The 20756-nt window shown below is 44.8% G+C and overlaps 1 protein-coding gene across 4 annotated transcripts in view; it reads right to left on the minus strand.

Moving 5' to 3' along the window:
- The window catches only part of SRGAP2 (SLIT-ROBO Rho GTPase activating protein 2), a 532947-nt gene that overhangs the window by 50646 nt on the left and 461545 nt on the right, over positions 1 to 20756 (minus strand). For all 4 annotated transcript variants that reach the window (XM_078644579.1, XM_078644580.1, XM_078644582.1 and 1 more), the window contains one exon: positions 11876 to 11981. In XM_078644579.1, coding sequence (XP_078500705.1) covers positions 11876 to 11981 — 106 coding nt within the window. The remainder of the gene's footprint in view (positions 1 to 11875; positions 11982 to 20756) is intronic.

Genomic DNA, 20756 nt, shown 5'->3' on the forward strand with positions numbered 1-20756 from the left:
CCCCACCTCATTTTATTGCTAATGACAAAAAATAATATAAACATGTGTAGCCATGCCCCAGAGGATGGGATCCCCCGGCCGAAATCGGCCTTAGGAGGTGGGCCGCGCGGCTCCCTTCTCGATTAAACAAAAAAAAATGTCTCAGGCCCAACAATTGGCAGTTACAGGCATAGAGCAAAGTGGAGGCTTTACTTCTTTTAAACCTGCTTCACAATTCCTTCCCCAAATGACATTTGACGCTATCGATATTTTTGCGGAGTCGGTCATTAAAGATCTGAATAAACAACGCCGCAAACAAAGATTCAAAAGAGGCCTTAACACTACAAAGGAGAACTTTTCATTTAAACAAAAGCAGGCCCTCAAGAATTTGAGTATGGATCAAGAGATAGTGTATAAGCCCTCTGATAAGGGCGAGAACATCGATCTCCAAACCAGGAAGAACTATGAGAATGAGGCATTATGCCAACTCGGCATTAAGGAGACATATACTGTGATCAAGGTTGATGAAGATCAGAAAAGCATTGAAGATTATCATACCCGGATTTCCAAATGGCATAAGAAAGGATTGCTAGAAATGGATGAATTTTTATTCCTGAGACGGCTGAATCCCACTATCCCCACCTTCTACCACCTGCCCAAGGTGCATAAGGACAGGAGTGCCCCGCCACGGAGACCCATTGTGGCATCGCAGGGCAGTCTTACTGAACACATGTCCATTTATGTTGACTTTTTTCTTCTACCTCATGTAAAGGTCTTACAGTCATACATTAGGGACACTAAAGACCTGTTGAGTAAATTAGAGTTATTGCAGTGGGATGAGGGGTACACTATGATGGTCCTTGACATCACTAGTCTGTATACTTCAATAGACCATGAAGATGGCTTGGTTGCTACGAAGCACTTCCTGGGGAAACGTCCCTTGAAGTACACTGAACACAGTTCACTGGTATTGGAATTTGCTAAGTTTTGTCTGGTAAATAACATTTTTTTGTTTCAGACTCGACTGTATAGACAGACCTCCGGAACGGCCATGGGCACCTGCTTCGCCCCAGCTATGCGAACTTGTTTGTACGCTGATGAAAGGAGCAGGTGGCCTGGGCCAATCAGGAATGGACCAATCGTATCATCAGATGGTACTGTTTCATCGATGATTTATTCATCGTGTGGAATGGGACAGCTGAGACAGCTAGAGAGTATATGAAGGTCCTGAATGAGAATCGGGTCAATCTAGAATTCTCGGGCGAGGTCAGCAATGTGTCAGTGAACTATCTGGACCTTAATATTTATGTGGAAGGAGGCCAGCTCAAGACTAGATTGTACCACAAAGCTACTGCCGGGAACTCTGTCTTACGAGCTTCGAGCAGTCATCCCCCTAATTTGGTGAGGAGTATCCCGTACGGGGAACTTTTTAGGATTAAGAGAAATAGCTGGGATGACAGCGAATTCCAAAGGGCAGCTAGAGAAAGCATGCATCGATTTACAGTGAGAGGGTATCGTCAACAAACACTTGATGAAGCCTATATGAGAGCGAATACTATCACTAGGAGGGAATTATTTAAGGAGAAAGATCCTACGCCTAGTGATTTTAGTACCAGTGAGGGTAAGTTTCGCTTCATAACTCCTTTCACTAAAGATGCGAGGGATTTAAAAAGAATTATGAAAAAGAGCTGGCATATATTACAAACAGATGAGGTAATAGCAGATCATCCATCCAATCCCCTCATTACATTTAGGAAGGCAAGATCACTCAAAAACGATTTAGTACAGAGTCATTTTGTGGAAAAACAGAGACCTGGTTTTGGCTCTATGCTAGGCTTCTTCCCATCTGGGAAGTGTAAAGCCTGCAAGGCCAGTAAAAGAGTTCTATCCTATGAGATTCAGAGTATTGGAATCCGTAAAATATTGGCAAGTTTTTGACGAGTAGCACCCCTTATACAGTGTATTGCCTCGTGTGTCCGTGCGGCCTACGTTATGTAGGTAGCACTATTCATCCAGTGAAGATCAGGATTCTCGAACACATGAGGGCGATAGCTATAGGGGATGAGGCATACCCTGTTGCGCGTCATTTTGATTCAGAACATCAGAGCAACAGGGATATTCTGAGCTATTTTTGCTTAGACCATGTGCCCAACAACCCCAGAGGTGGGGACAGGATTTTGAGACTACGTAGGTTGGAGCCTAGATATATTATCGATCTTCAGACTAAGACTCCACGTGGTCTCAGTAGCAGTGAAGAACTTGCAATATATCTTGGAGATAGGTAACTGGAGCCTGCTGTAGCTCATTGATATTTGGAATCTGCTGAAATCTACATACGGTTCCTTTTATGAGTTCCTTCATCATGACATATGACAGTATGTACATTTTGTAAATATATATTTGACTGCAATGCTTGTAAATATATTTTTGATTGCAATGTTTATGAATTTCCTTAATTTCCTCTTTTCTTATTGTTATGAATTTTCATCAGTATGAAAATATTTTCATTATTTAGAATTGTCCTTTTATTATCATGATATTTTCATGATTTTGCCATGAGCCACATTATAGTATGTGGGTGTATTTGTTTAGAGGCTGCATTTAGTCTAACTGGTTTTGATCGTTATGTATATATTTACCGATATTGATGAATTAAGCCCAACCAGGGTGTGATTGATTGGATTCAATTGTAAATACATGGCGGGCCCATTAGCGGGCGTGATTTATTTCCGCATATACTGCATGTATTGTTTTGGAGTAGTGTATTATTTAGACACTCCAATATGGCGCTTATTTAAGCTCCGGTCAGACGCCTCTGTTATGAAGAAGTCCCCCTTTTGTTTCAATGTTGGGACTTGTATGTTTAAATAGTTAGACTTTACGGCGCTTCGGTAGACATAGAAAAAGGTCTTTACCGAAACGCACCTGTTTTGTTTGTGCAAGTTTGCGGAGAATAAACATCAGTGAGCAGCCCCTGCGAGTGCTTTTTTCTTCCAGACGGAGGTCTTGAGGGGAGGAGAGTTGAGCTGTAATTGTGATATGGGAGCACCCCCGTATGCAGAAGCACCCGCCGGTGAGTACACCACGTTACTGGTGCTACGGAGCACACACACATCTAGATCACGAAGAACCTCTCTACCAAAGAAAGGGATGAGCCGCACACATTACGGTGAAATAAAGGATTTCATTTAAATATAACAGTGCTGGCGTTCCTGATGCATTTCAGTCACATTGACTTTTTAAAAGGGAACCGCAGGCATCTTGAGGCTAAAACAACACATTGAACCAATTGCTTTTTTTTCAAGTGTTTGCCCCTGGTGGGCGCTGCGATGGGCTGAATGAATAGAGCATGCTGGTTTGTGTAGTGCGCTGTCAGTCCTGCAATTATTACCCATCAGTGGACAAGGGCGATGCCTTGATCTTGCTGCATTCTCTGGTCACCGTAATTCCCACGTATACCACTTTCAAGTTGCTGGGGTCCCTCAAAGGTCCAATCCCTGGCGGCTGCTGCTGCCCTTAATGCTTTCACATGCTTAACAAACAGGGTCCGATTCCGGGCAGTTTTGGCGCTATTTCATGGTGGTGCGTCGCTCACGGCAGGACCAAGCCGTATAAACATCACAAAGAACCTCTCTACCAAAGAAAGGGATGAGCAGCACACATTACGGTGAAATAAAGGATTTAATATAACTATAACAGCGCTGGGGTTCCTGATGCATTTCGGTCACATTGACCTTTTTCAAAGGGGAGCCGCAGGCATATTGAGGTTAAAACACACTGCTCCAATTGCTCCTTTTTTCAAGTGTTTGCCCCCTGGTGGGCGCCGCGATAGGCTGAATGATTAGAGCATGCTGGTTTGTGTAGTGCGCTGTCAGTTCCGCAATTATTACCCTTCAGCGGGCGATGTCTTAATGATCTTGCTGCATTCTCTGGTCACCGTAATCCCCACGCATACCATTTTTAAGTTGCTGAGGTCCTTCCAAAGTCCAATCCCTGGCGGCTGCTGCTGCCCTTACTGCTTTCACATGCTTAACAAACAGGGTCCGATTTCGGGAAGTTTTGGCGCTCTTTCTTGGTGGTGTGTCGCTCACAGCAGGACCAAGCCGTATAAACATCACAAAGAACCTTCCTACTAAAAAAAAAGGGATGAGCCGCACACATTACGGTGAAATAAAGGATTTAATTTAAATATAACAGCGCTTGCGTTCCTGATGCATTTCGGTCACATTGACCTTTCTCACAGGGGAGCCGCAGGCATCTTGAGGCTAAAACAACACACACATATATATATATATATATATATATATCCTTTCAAAACAGAGTTGCCTCCTGTGGAGGAGCCGCTTCAGGTAGGTAAAATACTTCTTTAATGTGCACGAAGGCTGCATACAGGAGAAAAGCGATGTCATCCAAAATAAAGCGCTTCACTGCCAGACGCGTTTCAAGTCAATAAGACCCTTCTTCAATGGCATCAGCTGCATAAGTATCACAAAACTGGTCCGGTGCAACTGCTTTTAAGTGAATGTTAATTTCATACCGCCCCAGTGGGCGTGGCCGCAGCATTGGCCTTCTGGTCTCTGTAGTTTGCAGTTACACCCAATATTCTCGAGTGAGTCCGTTTAGTGAGACTTTGCTTCTTGCAATGATTCCCAAGTGGGGTGATGTGCACCTGAAATTCTGCCTGCTGCATACTCATTCCTTCGTGGAGAAAACGCTACCTCTCACGCAGGCGATGACATCTGACTTCACCTTGAGAACGCTGCACTCGCAGCGGGGCTCTTCCGCGGCCGAGGCAGGCCGCTATCCATCCTTTCAACTCTGTTTTGAAAGGATATATATATATATATATATATATATATATACACACACATACACATGGGAGAGTGCTTCTCCCCCAGCTACGTGTGTTTACATGTTGGCTGGTGGCAGGAGCACGTTCTCAGAAACACCCACGGGCAGGTATATGGTGCACACGTTGTTGAATGGTAACGTTTTATTGATGACATCTGCATTATATGGCAAGGATCTGTACAATCGGCTGAGAATTTTACAGACACCATTCACGTGAATGATTCCAATCTTCAATTCACAGCACACATCAGTGATTAAAAGGTTCAGTTCTTAGATGTGGAATTGTACATATGCAATGAAACAATACAAACCAAGTTACACAGAAAGGTCACGGCGGGGGAAACTCTACTTTACACGCCTACAGCAGCCATCCTCGTCATCTCATAGGTAGTATTCCCTATGGAGAGTTCTTTAGGATCAAGAGAATCTGTAGTCTAGACAGATCATGAAACCTGTCAAACTGAGGCCTTTAAGAGATTTTTACAAAGAGGCTATGGTTCTAAGGACCTCACAGCAGCACTTATTAAGGCTAACATCATTGAGAGTATTGAATCTAGTGTGATGGTTACAGATCTTGTGCCTTTGAACACAGAGACCAGAGAATCCAACACGGTCAGGTTAATTACCACCACCAGTAACCATAAACATCAAGTTAGAAAGACTGTACTTAACAACTTGCATTTCATTAAAACTGACTTAACTCTCTCTCAAATATTGCCAGATAGTCCCTACATCGCATTCAGAAGGGCCCCCTCTATGCGTGATACTCTGGTAAAAACTAGCCAGGAGGTGATTGAGGTCCCTACCACTTGGCTATCCACCAAAAATGTTTTTTATAAATGCAATTTGTGTAGGGCATGCAAATCCGGTATGAAGAAAACTGACAATATCGATGCGTTTCAATCACAACCTATCTAAATCAAAGGTCGGTATACGTGCCACACAGAATGTGCGGTTTACGTACTAGAGTGCGCATGCCATCTGAGGTATGTGGGAAGCACGAAGCTTCAAGTATATAACCATATCCTTCAGCATTTAAGGGCCATTGTCAACACTGATCACAATTACCCAGTAGCAAGGCACTTTAACCTAGTACACCACAACAATTTAAAAGATCTTACGTACTATGTTATCGATGAGGTTCCCAAGTCACAAAGAGGAGGTAATATAGAGAGAAAACTGCGTCAGCTTGAGTCGCACTACATTCTGACTCTTGCCACCAAGATGCCCAACGGAATGAATACAGGTGAAGATCTGCACAATTATCTGTAAACATATCACTCATACCATGTTGACTTCTATACCTAGATTTTATAAATATTTCAACATGTTCTTTGATATTAATTGTAAGGCAGTCTTTTAAAGTGGTGTTTTTAGCACTCCTTGTATTCCAGTATTTTAAGTTGCGGTCTTTTATCCTATTTTTACAGTTTTTTTTAGCCTTTTCTGTTTTTAGTTGTATTTATGGGAGATGGATGGTTTGGCTTTTTATCTGGTTTTATAATGGAAATGCGTTTTAAGCTCCAATCTTAAAAGATCTAGGAGGTATTCATTCTTATATTGAAATATTCCCTCATTTTTTTTACACCTAAGCTTTACTTCAATGTTGGACATATACTCTTACATGTTTACATATTTATTTATTTATTAAGTGTCCATATAGAAACAACCAATTCGGTGAGGATGTTCTTTTATCATCTTTTATAATCGTTTATGATATGCTGCTGCTATACAAACTCTGAGACTCTTTGACATTGCACACTTTGCACATTTTGCATATTCTGGACTAACTGATATATTGGGTGTTAGACCTGTCAGCCTTTTGGTGATCCCTCCTAATTATTTATTTATTTTGTCCCCTTTTTGCCCCTCAACCTTTTTATTTTTTATGTCTACTGGACTTTTTAGGTGTTGACCTAGGGGTTAGGTGCTCTTTGCCCTCAAAGTCTTTCTCCTGGGGCCTAGGTGCCTTTCTGACTGAAACCTAGGGTTATACAAAATGGTGGCTACAACTGCCACCTGCTTGGCTACCTCAGGATAAAAACCCATAGGAAAGCATGAGGGATTCCAGAACCTTCTGGACTCCTCTGGACATCCTGAGGTCAGCCTATAAAAGGCGGAATGTTGGGCAGCCATTTGGTGTGTGGTGAAGAGGAGAGCGTTCAGTTGGAGTACAGGCTGGGAGAGGAGGAGGCTGGCGCAGTGTGGAGGACTTGACAGCCTCGTGGGGCTGCTTTCTGCTTGCTGACGCTACCCCTCCCTTATTGACCTGACCCAGCAGGAGTATCTTCTCTTCAGGACCCTCAGGATAGGAGGGATTGTTGCCCCTAGCTGAAGACCGGGTTATTAACTGAAGACGGTCAGGAGAGGGCCCGTGGGACTGTCTTCTTCATACAGAAATCGAATCCCTTATACCCGTGGGAACAATCAGTAATGGATTTCTGACCCCTCTGACGTCGTCTGGTTACCTGAAACTCCGTGGACTGCCTGAAGCGGTTTCTTTCCCACTCTTGGGCCAGGAACCCGCCTGTGTGGCGCGGCGGTCTGCCGATCTGGGTTTTCCCATGTTTGGGCGACTCTCTGCGGCGGGCGAATGAGGAAAGATCCGCTGCGCTAGAACTGAAACTGACAGCGCCTTGGGTTAAAGTTTACAGGGGCGTGTCGGTAGCGCCAGAGGAGTAGTGTGAAGCCGACATCCAGGAAGAGCAGCGCGACGTTACCCAGGAGGGGAGGAGCTGACAGCGGCTGAGCGGGCGTGATCTCTCCCCGGTGGAACCAGGAAGGAGGGGAGGATCTCGGAGGCGCCGAAAGAGTAAATCAGAGCGGTTCCTGTCAGGAAAACAGTTGGAACGTGCTCGTCACTCATCGGAAAGCCGCATCAGCTGGAGGGTCTGGGACGGCTGCGGAGGAAAAGAAGTAAGCTGGGGCTATAGACTGGAGGGGAGGGAAAGGTGACCGAAACTCCTACTCCTGGCGTAGCCATCTCCAACTCTGGCTAAGGGTTTGCACTGCAGGTACGGGGTGACAAAGATTTGCTGAATTACGCCCCGACAGGCTTTTCCCCCGTCTTCTGAACTTGTGGCTGAGCCGAATCTCCCGCCTGGGAAGTGACTTTCGGAGGTAAAGGAAACTTCAGGAAATAACAAAGGGAGCTTCCCACAGATTGGGTTGAGGGAAGAACAAGGCTGATCTGGGTATACGCACAGTTTAATAAAAAGAAATATCTTTGTGCAGGTTATCCAGGACCTGGGAGAATTATTGTGCTATAATGTTAAGATAAGGCAGTCATAGAGTGAACCAACCACTTATATGAGATATAGGCTTAGCCTGCCTGTCTCCGTTTAGCCAGTTAGCTGCTTGAAGTTACATAACCAAAAGAAACAACTGGAATTTTCTGCTGAAACCTTAATTCTGTATGTTTAAAAAGACCATGATTTATTGAGGGTACTGTATAGGCTGATTTCTCCAATTTGCTGGTCTCTCCTCATTAACTGTGAAGTAACTGCTAGAAGACTGGTAGGACAAAATTAGCGCTGGACTCTTATGTCTTAGGATAAGAAAGAGAAATATTAAATTGCAATGTATTGTTGAACCTCTAAGTGAAAAGGGGCATAGGGAGAAATAATTGTGTGAAAAGTAGAAGTGAAACAAACTATTTTTATAAACCAGTCCATATTTTTCTACAAATCTGGTGTAGTGTCGTTTTTGAATAGATAAGTACTGGGTTACTGTCAGGGTATGACGCAAACGTAACACTTTTACCTCTAGGTTTGACTGTCTCACACTGGGCCAAGCTACCCTATGTGATCTGGAGTCCCCAGGTCCAACATTGGGGCTATGCATTTATGCTGCTATACATCTCTATGATTCCTCTGCCTCGGATTTGAAACAGGACTATTTAATCACAGGATTTTTATTAGTTCCTATATGTAACCTTTTGTAGCACCCACAGGAATTCATATAGTATTACCGTGAATTTTACCGACATCGTCATGATTAGATTTATCTACTTTATTTATTTATGTATTTGGCACTATTTCATCAGTTGCCGCCTATACTGCACTTCCCATTATAATTACAACATATAGTTTGTGTCATTTTTTTGAACTACATTAGCACTTGCACTTTTTTTTGACATTTTTTCTACATTAATGACCAATTCTTTAAATTAACTTGCTTCTGTATGTAATGTATGCGAATAGTTGATACTTCTTTTCTCCCACGAGAGTCAATTAAAGCCACTTGGCCTTATTTTTTTGCATTTCCATGTTTCTGCAGCTGTTATTGACTCTGAGGGGGATATTCATGACTGTTATATATATATATATATAACAATATGTATTCAGTTCAAACTCTTTAATTTAATTATTTACAAAAGCAAGATGTTTTCCATGTCTATTGTATCTGTAGGAGTGGCTACCTATGTTTATGCACTATTTAAGACAAGCCTCTATGTTGGCACGTCATGTGATCAAGACCGGGGTGACCCGGTCGAAACGCATCATGCTGAGGAGGTCGTGGTGAAAATAAACAGCACTTGATTTTTCACGAGCCAGTTTGTGGTCTGTACCTGTTTTGCCCTTCAAGCCCTGAGGGGATAACGGATGTTTGCTGCAGGATCTGGCGATATATATTTTAAACAGTCTGGAGAAACAGCTAAAGGTGTCTCAAAGGCCAAACCTAAATATATTAAAAGGTGCAGGAGTGACACTGGGTTGCAAGGTATTTCCCCCAAGGACTGGATATAATATGGTAAAATAGTGTAGCAATGGCAACATCCGGCCACAAGAAAAACGCACAAGCAATTCCCTTTGGTCAGAGACAGATACGCTGAGCACTGACTGAACAGGACATCACTTAACTGGAGTAAAAGAGATTGAGTGGATGGAAGAAAAATAGCCACGCCCTTAAATCTGGGAAAAGTATTCTAGTACAGCATCGAAATCCATTAAATTTAGCATTAAGGATAAAACACATTATATTTGTTTTCTCCCAGTCCAGCCAATTCTAATTCAGTTGTCTGCAAGCGATGAGTAATAGAAGTCTCTTTTGAATGTAGAGATCGATAAGTGGTTAAATTAATTAATACGGTCTCCTCAGACACCTGCTGTGATGTGCAGATCCTAAATTTGAATCCCGGCAAGGACAGCTCTGACTTCCATCTTTCCATGTCTGGTAAATTGAGTACCAATACATTGTTTAATTTGGGCAGCGTTTTATGGCCCTGAGAAACTGTAGAAGTACAGTATCAACACTACAGCACAAAACCCTAAATGAAATAAATTACTACCAGACAAAGGTAAAATAGAATGGGATAGAAGAAGCATTTCTCTCTCTAGCAAGTTACCAATGGGGATACATTTGTCTTCAAATAGAAATGCCAGCTTGGCTTCAAAGGAAACTTTGGTTGAGAATGATCGAGAAACCAGGTGTTTATTCTCAAACGGAAGTGAAACTGTGGAATTAAACAAAAGGGAGAGGCAATGTCACCTCTTCAAAATTCGGTCTCTCACTTTGATACCTCTAAGTGGAGATTTACCAATGATACTTACTTTTACATCCCACAATGGCTCCCACCTCCGGTTTTTACTCCCATTACATGTTACTGGCAAGCCTAGTCTCCTGGGGCTGTATTATAGAAAGTGCCCGAGCCGCAAGGGGCATGTCCGCTTGTGTGGCACTTTATTACAGAAAAGGCAGCAGACGCTTGTGTTGCATCCATCTCTAATACTGATAGGGCTGGTGGACATGTAGCACCGGCGCTATCAAGAGGGCGTTCCCTCACTTGCATGGGGGCGTGGCCCCATGCAAATGAAGTTATCTTTTTGCCTCTGTGCCTGCGCCATATTAAGGACGCGGGTGCAAACGGCAAAGAAGCAGTCAAGTGGCGCACTGTCAGTGCACCCTCTGATGGAAGCCCTCTGGAGGGGGTCAAGCGGGTCCTTTGGACCCCCAGACATCCCCTTGCAGGAGGGGCGCAGTCACTCAATGCACCCATCTGTAAGGGATTTCTCTTAAAGGTGAAGCAGGCGCTCCATATTTCACTTTAATGTGCTGCCCTGGGGGCAGCACAAGTTTGCAGCTGACCTGGGGGCAGCATGCTCACTGTAATATGGCACACTAACCCTGTTTGAGAACAGCACGCCTATTTAAAGGTGCGCCGTAGTGCAAACAAGGAAAGGGCGCCATATATGTAACATGGCCCTTAGAGTCGGAATACAAGGATCACTTACAGAGCAAGACAAACTACTTAGCACTACAACCTCAGTGTGGTGGACCTCTGAGCTGGCAATAGCTGCATCACTGTCTTCACCGATATATCATTCGTGGTCAATGCTCCAAAGACTCTGTAGGCATGGGGAGCAACAATGTGCCACTGGTGGATTTACACATGAGCTCCATGTGCAATAGAGTCTCCCAGGGGCCTTTTTTTTCTTTTTTAGACACCGTATGCAGTTTATAACCCCAAATGCTTCACTTTTTTACTTTCATTACTCACGTCTGCTCAAACCAGTGCCAGTAAAGTGAACCACATGACTAGTAGTGGTTTTGCTTATTCCAGGTGGGGTCTTTGATTGTATTTTAACATTCACTACGATGTAATTCTTTCATTGGCATTGTAAATGCCTATGTCATGGCTTTTCCTCTCTGGACGGCACTATACGAATACGGTGTTTCAAGACCTTTCCCAGATACAGACATTTTATCGTTCAAAAGAGGGTGCTAGTTGTGGCAGATGCATTTCATTTAAAGTCCCTCCTTCTAAAGGTGGTGCCTCCTGCAGCATCATTAACAGTGTCCCACTGCAGCATAGTATGCACCCGAATCCATCATTCACAGCACTCACTACATCAGTATTAGCTTTCGGGGACTACCAAATCACTCCGCTCAGCTTCTACATTACTAATTTCGGTCTTCCATCATGTGAGTTTGTCAAGAGCCACACAACCTCAGACTACCTCAGAATGCAGCTCATGCAATGTCACACAAGGCAACAATCCAGCTCTTGTGGTTATAAACCATGGTCTCATAAATCAACACTTACTGGTTCAGGAAGGCGAAGAGATACCTCATGACAATCAGGGTGGACTTCGGCACCTTCTGGAACACTTTCCGCATGTGCTGCGCTCGTTCCGGCAGGTTTTCCATCCCTAGATGGGCAAAAAAAACACATCAATGATGCGCCAGGCACATTAACACTGTCATATCCTCATTTAATTTTGCAAAGCCTAGTTTTTGCTATAACAGCACCCACTATCACCATATCAAAGTATATACCTTGTGACAAGAAGAACAGCTTGAAAGGGTAGGGGTGAAACCAACTACCCTGTTGTCCTATTGGTAAACCATAGGCAGGACATTGAAAAGTGAATTTTCCTTTCTTACTCCACTTCTGCACCAATGCCCCAGCAAACGCCATTGATTTAGAAACAGAAAATGGCGAGCAGAGTAGAGGTGGGCGAGCCACTCGACGCTCAAGCCCGATGTCTGGCTCAGACTCATCTCAAGATTCTCTTAGACCTTGAAGCGTAAAACAAGCTGAGTTTTCATACAATTTCTCTCATTCACCCACACAGCAAACTCATGCACATAGAAGTTTGCAAAAAAACACCCAAGTTTTGTTTAGAGAATTCTAAATCTAAGAAGGATAAATAATCTAGGCACTATGTTTACTGTAACTTAGAAAAGTATCTTAAGCAAAAACGATTACATTTGAGTTGCGGGCATATAGCTGCACATTAATGTCTTAGTCCAAAAATGCATAAATTATGGGTTGAATACAAACAATACAAACAGACAAGATCTAGTATATTTTATATTCAAAATAGCAAAAATATTTATTTGATATACGATTGATAAGAAAGCGAAAATATCATTAGGAGACTATCCATACAGCTATTCACAATCATCTTTTGTGATGAATCTTACAGGATTTCATTTCATGAGCATACAACGGGACAATTTAATACAGATACAATCGGCTGAACATTTTCTCAAGTAAACATGATATTCTATATGACTAATAATGTTAATTCATTGATTATAGTCATTAGGTGATAACAGTACAACATATCAAATTATGGAAGGCTTGAAGATGTAATTACTACGCGTGTTTCGGCGAAATGCCTTCACCAGGAAGCCATCACATTAATATCTCTAAAGGGACAGAGAATAGAGGGATAGTCTTCATATGTAATATGCCCACAAAAGGATGATTAAGTTATCGTGAGAAAAGATCAAATTAAATTAAAAACTGTTGGTGTACTTACCACCAACTTAACCACCACGATAGATGTGTTATATAGCAAAAAATCATTTGTAAATATAAGAAAAGAAGAAAGTCGAGCCGTTACTAACCAGTGCATAGGTAGCGGATTATATACACTAAAAATAATATATGTGAATTAATCAAGTAGACCTTCAAGCAGAGATAACGATGAACCCTTAACATGCTGTTCCATAAGTGATGGGTATACAATGTGCCCTAAAATGATAAGGTGATACCTTTACATAAGCATTGGAGCTATGCCTGGTGGCCCTATGCCACAGACGAGCCAACCGCGGATGCAACCTGGAGATGGATGGGAGTGTGCCCACCGTGAAGATGACAAGAAATGTCGGATGGCACACTGTAAAAGGTCAATAAGAAAATAACTTGATTGCTAAGTACAGGCATCATAGAGTGCAGACCTTATGGGATCTTCCTCTTACTAGGCTTTTTACCGAAATGTACCACCTATACGGAGCAACCCCATGCTTAGCTTCTTACCGAAATGTACTCAAGTGCTCGCTAGTTTATACAGCGATGAAGGTATGGGAGAATGTGGCCTAACAGCTAGAATGGTCGACCTCGGAGCTGGGGAACTGGGTTCGAGTCTCGGAAGGAACACAACATTCTGTGATTCTGGGCAAATCACTTAATCTTTAGCCATGCTACAGGTTTGATTTAATTTTTAATTCATCTTTTCTTTAAATTTCAATGTTTTTTGATGGACTATGTGAACTTTAATATTGTAAGAAGTACTGATACCCTGAGGGTAAAGGCTGTATTTTATAAAAATGCATACATATAAAATTATCAAACATCTTCGGATCTTTATTGTGATCTTCAAGCAACTGGAATACAACCAGATTTCAACCCTCTACACTACACAGCAACAGAGCCCTGTCATCCGAAACCATGAAACCCTGGATCTAGTTGAGGCTTTCCCACCTGTTCACGTTGAGTGGAGACAATGGTGCATATTGCTTTATCCCCACAGAGGGTAAAAAAGGACTCCCGTCATAGTAGTTGGGCATAAGGGAAAAACCTCAATTACCCAGACAAGAGAAGTCATTTTTAGGTCTCGCCTGTCGATGCGCATGCGCATCGAGCAAGGCGAGAGTATTGCGAGTTATCCACTCTTTATCCACACTGCAAGGAATCGTGGCGATTCCTTGCAGTGCCCGTGACTTTTAAGGTCAATGCGCATGCGCATTAAGCTTATGTGCATGCGCATTGACCTTAAAAGTCACGGGCGCGTGCATGTCCGTCTTTGTTTACCCGCTCCGCCCCCTCCCGCCGTGTCGCCTTGCCTACTCTGCCTCCCCCAGCTCCGCCCCCTCACTACTTGATTGCACGGCCGCTAGGCCGTGCCTCCCCTACTCTCCTCCCCCCTCCTCCTCTCCTCCCCTGCCTGCCTGCCGCTAGCCTTGCCTACTCTCTCTCGCACCCTCCCCCAGCTCCGCCCCCTCACTACTTGATTGCACGGCCGCTAGGCCGTGCCTCCCCTACTCTCCTCCCCCCTCCTCCTCTCCTCCCCTGCCTGCCTGCCGCTAGAAAGCAAACAAAATGTTAGCGGTAGCAAGCAGCAGTATTGCTCGATACCCCGACCTCTTCCGGTGAGAATATTAATGAACTCGGGATGCGCCGCCATCAAAGGGGCCGGACGGGGTGGGGAGAAGTGCACATTCTGGCCCTGACTTGGCCGCTTTGATTCCCTGCTGCGCCCATTTAGATTTTGGAATTAATCTGTTCCCAACGCCGCCCCCCCCCCCCCCCCCAGCCATGCAGCCATCTCGCCCCCACGCTCCCCGGACAGGATTCTCAGAGCTTGCAGGGGGAACCGCCGAGAGCCTGAAAACGAACTGCAGGGCAAGACAGAGCTCTGCTGGAAGACGGGAGGGCTGGGGCGGCACTGCCGGCCACGAGCTACTTGGATTTATGTTGCGCTTACTACCCCTGAAGGGGATTGAAGCGCTATCCGAGATCCTGCTTACTATCTATGTATTTGCACGTCTCTCCTTTGCCTCGAGGACCGTGGCTACAGGCCTGAGTGCATCTCGTAACTCACAGAAATCAGATAGCCATTGAATAATTTATTTCTGAATTGTTTCGTTTCTCTCCCTGTATGGAAGTGTGAAGTTTAGAAACTACCTGAAAACGTGGTTATTGAAGCAGGCTGTAAATTCTGCTTTGGTGCTCGCTGGGCCGTCTATGGTGCCAAGAGGTTTCTTCTGGGGGGAGAGGGGGGTGTGGACTGTACTAATGAATGTCCACATTGATAGAAATAACCGCGAATGGTTTCACGTATCCGTTCGGCCTGAAATAGAACGTCTCTGCCTTATGAACATTGCGTTTTGAGAACATTCCCTGTTTTGCATCATTTTTATTGTAATCCTTAATCTGAGCTGTGTGCAGGGTGTGATCAGAGCGCCGAGTGAGCGGGCTGGCCCTTCGCTGGCTGTAAGGTTATGACGGTTTCCACCCAATAGGCCTTGCGGGGTGGGTGGCACCATCTTGTTTTCTGCGGGTTTGTCCCCATCACCTGCTGGTGCCTATTGTCCAGGCTCTTCGGGAGGATTCGAGCCCCCTGGCGGGACACCAGGCGCTGCCTGGCAGGATGTGTCTCTCTCGTCTTTCCGCCATCTTTGAGATGCTAAGAAGTTGCTGTCCACAGCGAGCATTGGTTCACTGGGAGCGAGACTGCCGCACAGGAGGGGTCCTCGCAGCCCAGCTTCAAGGACAGGCTCACCTTCAGATCTGCGGCTCCCAGAATATGTGTTCATTCGTTTAGGAGCCGTCATATTTCAATCAGAAATGTTGTCCTCACACACATCTTACCATATTGTGCCTCCTCATTCCAAATCTTTTTTTGTGTGTGCAAAATATTTACTTTCTGTTCTGTTTTTATGTTTGTTAGCAATTTAAATATTGTTAACTAATGTTTGTCGCACGTGTACATCTGTACATTTGTAAGACTTTCTTCACAGGCTCATGATGGTAGCCTCTAGACTACCCGTGATTTCTCTATGCCCAGTGTCTTCTCTTTTTCGACTTTTTCCACAACTTTCCGTCTCACCCTCACTCACCCTCAACCCCTCACTCACCCTCACTCTTCCTCACTCACCCTCAACCCCTCACCCTCACTCACCCTCAACCCCTCACCCTAACTCACCCTCACCCTCACTCACCCTCAACCCCTCACTCACCCTCAACCCCTCAACATCAACCCCTCACCCACCCTCACTCACCCTCACCCACCCTCACCCACCCTCACCCTCACTCACCCTCACTCACCCTCACCCTCACTCACTCTCACCCTCACTCTCACTCACCCTCACTCTCACTCACCCTCACTCACTCACCCTCACTCACCCTCACTCACCCTCGCTCTCACTCACCCTCAACCCCTCACCCTCACTCACCCTCAACCCCTCACTCACCCTCACTCACCCTCACCCACCCTCACCCTCACCCTCACTCACCCTCAACCCCTCACCCTCACACAGTGCAATAGGTCTCGGAGCATTTGAGTTAGAGCTTTTAGAAATGTTTATGGCTTTTTTTTTTAATTCTTTAGCATTGGCTACAGGAAACAAAAATGCTAAAGATTTACACAAAAACCCATAAACAATTCTAAAAGCACTAACTCTAATGCTGCGAGACCTATTGCATTTCCAATGCTTGTTGGATCTTAAGTAGGGAAGATCTATCAACAGCAAGTTTTCTCCACGCTTCGGAGTTGCTGGAAGCTCCTTGGCAGGGTCGAGTTGAGGTCTACAGATTATGCTGTGAAGCTAGAGTGAATGGTGTTAAAATGTGCTTAAATTATTTTAATTAAAAAAATTTATCTGAACATATGGAACCACTTTTAGGTTACTTGGGCCCCCGAAGGCCAAGCTTCGTATAAACTGTCAAACACATTTTTGGGGTAGGGGGCCTTTGAAAGAGGGAGGACCCCAAAAACATCAGTGTAATGGGGCAAGGCAATCAGACAATGTGCCAGGAATCTTGGTGCATTGACGTGGGAGAGGTGTGGCGCCGCGGCCAGGGCGACTGACGCTGGAATCTGGGGATCAGGGTTCGATCCCCGGCTCCGGCGGCAGGTTAGCCCAGCACCATGTGACTCTGGGCAATAGCTTGCTTAATCTTCCCGACGGCCCCCAGCGCCTAGAGACCCTAACGGGTGATTGTGCGCTATACAAATGTGGATTATTATTATTATGGAGACCCAAACCTGGTCAGAGTCAGGCAAAGCATGACTTCAAGGAAACAAGATGGACTGCAGCCTCTAGAAGCTTAGCAAGGAACGATAAAGATATTGGCATAAAGCTTTAGAGGACAGTTGGGTCAACATTTCGCTTTTTTAAACCGAGGGGTGACAATGGCCTTTTCCAGCTCGTTCGAATGGAGTCAGAACCCTGAGAAAGGGTACAGAACTCGGAGCACTGGAGCGATGAAATTGAGGGCCAACTAAATAATTATTATAGGTCAGGGTTCTGGGGTGGCAGGGTCTCATTGGAAGAAAGGATATATGTTTTATCATTTATAATGGGGGAAAAATGGGAAGAGAATTACCAGAGTTTGCACACTTTCAAGCTTTTGAACTGCAGTACAAGTAAGAGATCAGAAGAAACATAAGCCAATGAGAGAAAAGAACCGGTTGCGAAACAGGTGAGTAGTGAATGAATGCTGACCTGAATGAGATGTGCACACTACACAAATATCTCTGATCCACAGGGAAAGACAGAAAGCACTCTGACCTTGTGACGCCAACAGTGATGCTGCATGGCACAGCCATGGCGAGGGTGAATCCGATTTTGTCAATGGACAACAGGCGACAGAGGGGATACTGTTTTTAGAAGCAAAAGGGCCTGTATCGAACAGCTGCTATATCATACGATGAAAACATGGGATATTCAGATCTACAGACATAAGTGTAATGAAAATGAATATGGGTCTGCAGTTTGGACGAGGAGCCAAAGCTTGTATCCTTCCCACCCATCCCTTGCTGCCAGTAGAATGCTAAAGCTAGAAAGGTGAGCAGCAATTCTCCTCAAACACACCGTTGCTGCCATCAGAGCACCCCGGGGTGCCCCCACCTACCTCTGATGCCTTGGCCAGGCCCGTGTGCCTGAGATGTCCCGCACTAGGTCGGCTATTCCTAGCAGTGATTTAATGAATCATTAGGCAGAACGCAGATCACTCGGGAAGTGTTTGTAATTCATGTCCTCAACTAAGGGCGATCATTCAGACGTGCATGTCTTCATAGGGAAAGGAGGGGGAGGGTGCAGTCTGGCTACATGACCTCCAGCCAGACAGACCTCACCTCCAGATAACGAGTCCAAGAACTAGCATTTGCAATGCAATAGGTCTCGCATTTACGAGAGTTTGAGCTTGTGGCATTTACAATGCCAATAGCTTAAACTCCTGGAAATCAAATACTTATTGCTTTGCAAATCTTTTTTGTGTCAAAGCACCCATGCCGCACTTTCACGTGACCGCGTCCCTTTCTTCAGACAAGCGTGTCTAAAGAAAAGGGCGTGGCCGAGTTTAAAGTGAAACCGCGGCATGGGGGCTTTGACAAAAAAAAGCATCTGTTTGTCAAGTTGATAAATACTTTTTTTTTGTAAAAGCTCCCCATGCCGCGCTTTCACTTTAACAGCAGTCGCGCAAATTTCCTTAGATGCAGCTTGTCTAAAGAAATGGGTGCAGCCTCCATTAATGTGTAAGCGCCGCATGGGCGATAGTAAACAAAACAAATAAATAAGCGTGGCCGCCATTAGTAATTAAAATAAAAGCGGGCGCTGTGCTGCGATGTAGTGGGTGGAATAGGGGCAAATCATTGAAGAAAATAGTGCTCACTGACTACATAAAGCAAACCATGTAACAAGACAAGTAAAAATTCCAGTCTTCATGGGAGGTTACAAATGCAGACAAGGAGGTACCTAGGAGGGACTAACAAGCCTATTCAGGAATGAAAAGCAGCGATTTTGGAAGGACAATAACAGGAGCCAATTGAAAAGATGGGCGGGACATGGGCAAATCTTCAAATCCCAACCTGAATACAGCATGCCTCACAGAGCAGAAAATGCGCTGCCCAAACTCGACCTAAAAACACACAGATGCCAGAAATAAAAGGACACGTGCAATGGCTTGAAGTCAGTCAAACCCCTATTTTGTGAACCATGCTAGTAGCGGTCACACATTGGCAGATGTCAAAACACAATTTCTCAATCAGATGGCAACTAACCTCACAATTCTGTGCGGGAAGCCTAGATGTTTCATGCTTAAGGTGGTAATACAAGTTGTGAAATCATAACAGTTTGACGGCAGGTCAATTTAAATATCATTTCAAAGCTTTATTTATTTTATACCATCAAGCATGGCCCAAGTGTCATCCAACTTTGACAGTAATATAGAACAAACCTTTTGTTCCAATTTATACAGTAAGTACATTTCATAATAAGTGGCAGGATTTGATGAGAGATGGTCACTCAAAGCACTTATTCGTTTTTTGGAAAATGAAACTATTTCACCAGGCCTTCTATAAAGTAGTAAACGGATAGCCCCAGGAAGGCATTCCTAAGGGTGGGGGTCCATCTACAAAGGCAGGGTAGTGTGTTGGGATTTATGTATTGTCGTGATGAAGAAGAGAAAGGCTAGGAATAAGTTGCAGGAATGATGCACTGAGGAAGTAAGAGAAGATACAGTCCGTGGATTAACACCCTTAGAGAATCTACTGAGGCTTTGAAGAACAGCAATAGATTGCACTGTACAGGCTTCTAAAGGGAGGCAGGTGTGGAAGAAGATTTTTTTTTTATTATTATGTTGTCAAGACTTTACAATCCTAGTATCAGTGTCAAAAAATGTCAAGTGGGCCTGGGGAATTGGGTCCTCGAGACCACTATTGGCTCGGGGAGGTTGGCTGCAGGTGGCGGGTTGGACACAAGGCATAGAGCAGACCAGGCCCAGTGGCCAAAACCCTGCTGTGTATTGCTGAAGGCCGCTCGCAGCGTGGGTTTGGCTGCATGTGGGAGGTTGGACGCAGGCCTGGCCACAGACCAGGCGATGTGGCTAACACTCTGCTGAGTGGTGCGCAGCCTGGGGCTGGCTGCCTGTCGGGGGGGTTAGACACAGGTAAGCCATGTGACCAACCGTCTGCAGCGCAGTGTGCAGCATGGGATTGCATGCCTGTGGAGGGTTGGACACGGGGCTTGGCCACAGACCAGGCCCATATGCCAGCCCCACGTGGCGCAAGGCCAAAGGTCATATACAGCGGGAGATTGGATGACTGCCGGGGGGTTGAATGCAGGTGATGGCTGCAAACCAGGGCCCACGCCATACATGACCAACGACCATGTGAGGCGTGGGGTTGACTGCCTGCGGGGGGTCGGCCGGAGGGCCTTGACCATAGGTAATAGGTCAGGCCCGGTGGCCAAACCTGTGCCGCATATGGCTGAAGGCGGGAGGTTTGGTTTTATGTATGGTAACAAAATATTACTTTATGTTGAAAAAAACCTAGAAATTCACTGAAAAAAACAGAGGTTAAAGTAACATTATAGTTAGGTGAAAATTTCAGTAACAACAAAGTTTTAAACATACAAAAGCAATGAAATTCACCAATTATAGCTATCTCTGTTACTATAGCTCATGCCCTAAG

Source organism: Lissotriton helveticus, chromosome 5_1 (assembly GCF_964261635.1).
Source record: "Lissotriton helveticus chromosome 5_1, aLisHel1.1, whole genome shotgun sequence".
Lineage (NCBI taxonomy): Eukaryota > Metazoa > Chordata > Amphibia > Caudata > Salamandridae > Lissotriton > Lissotriton helveticus.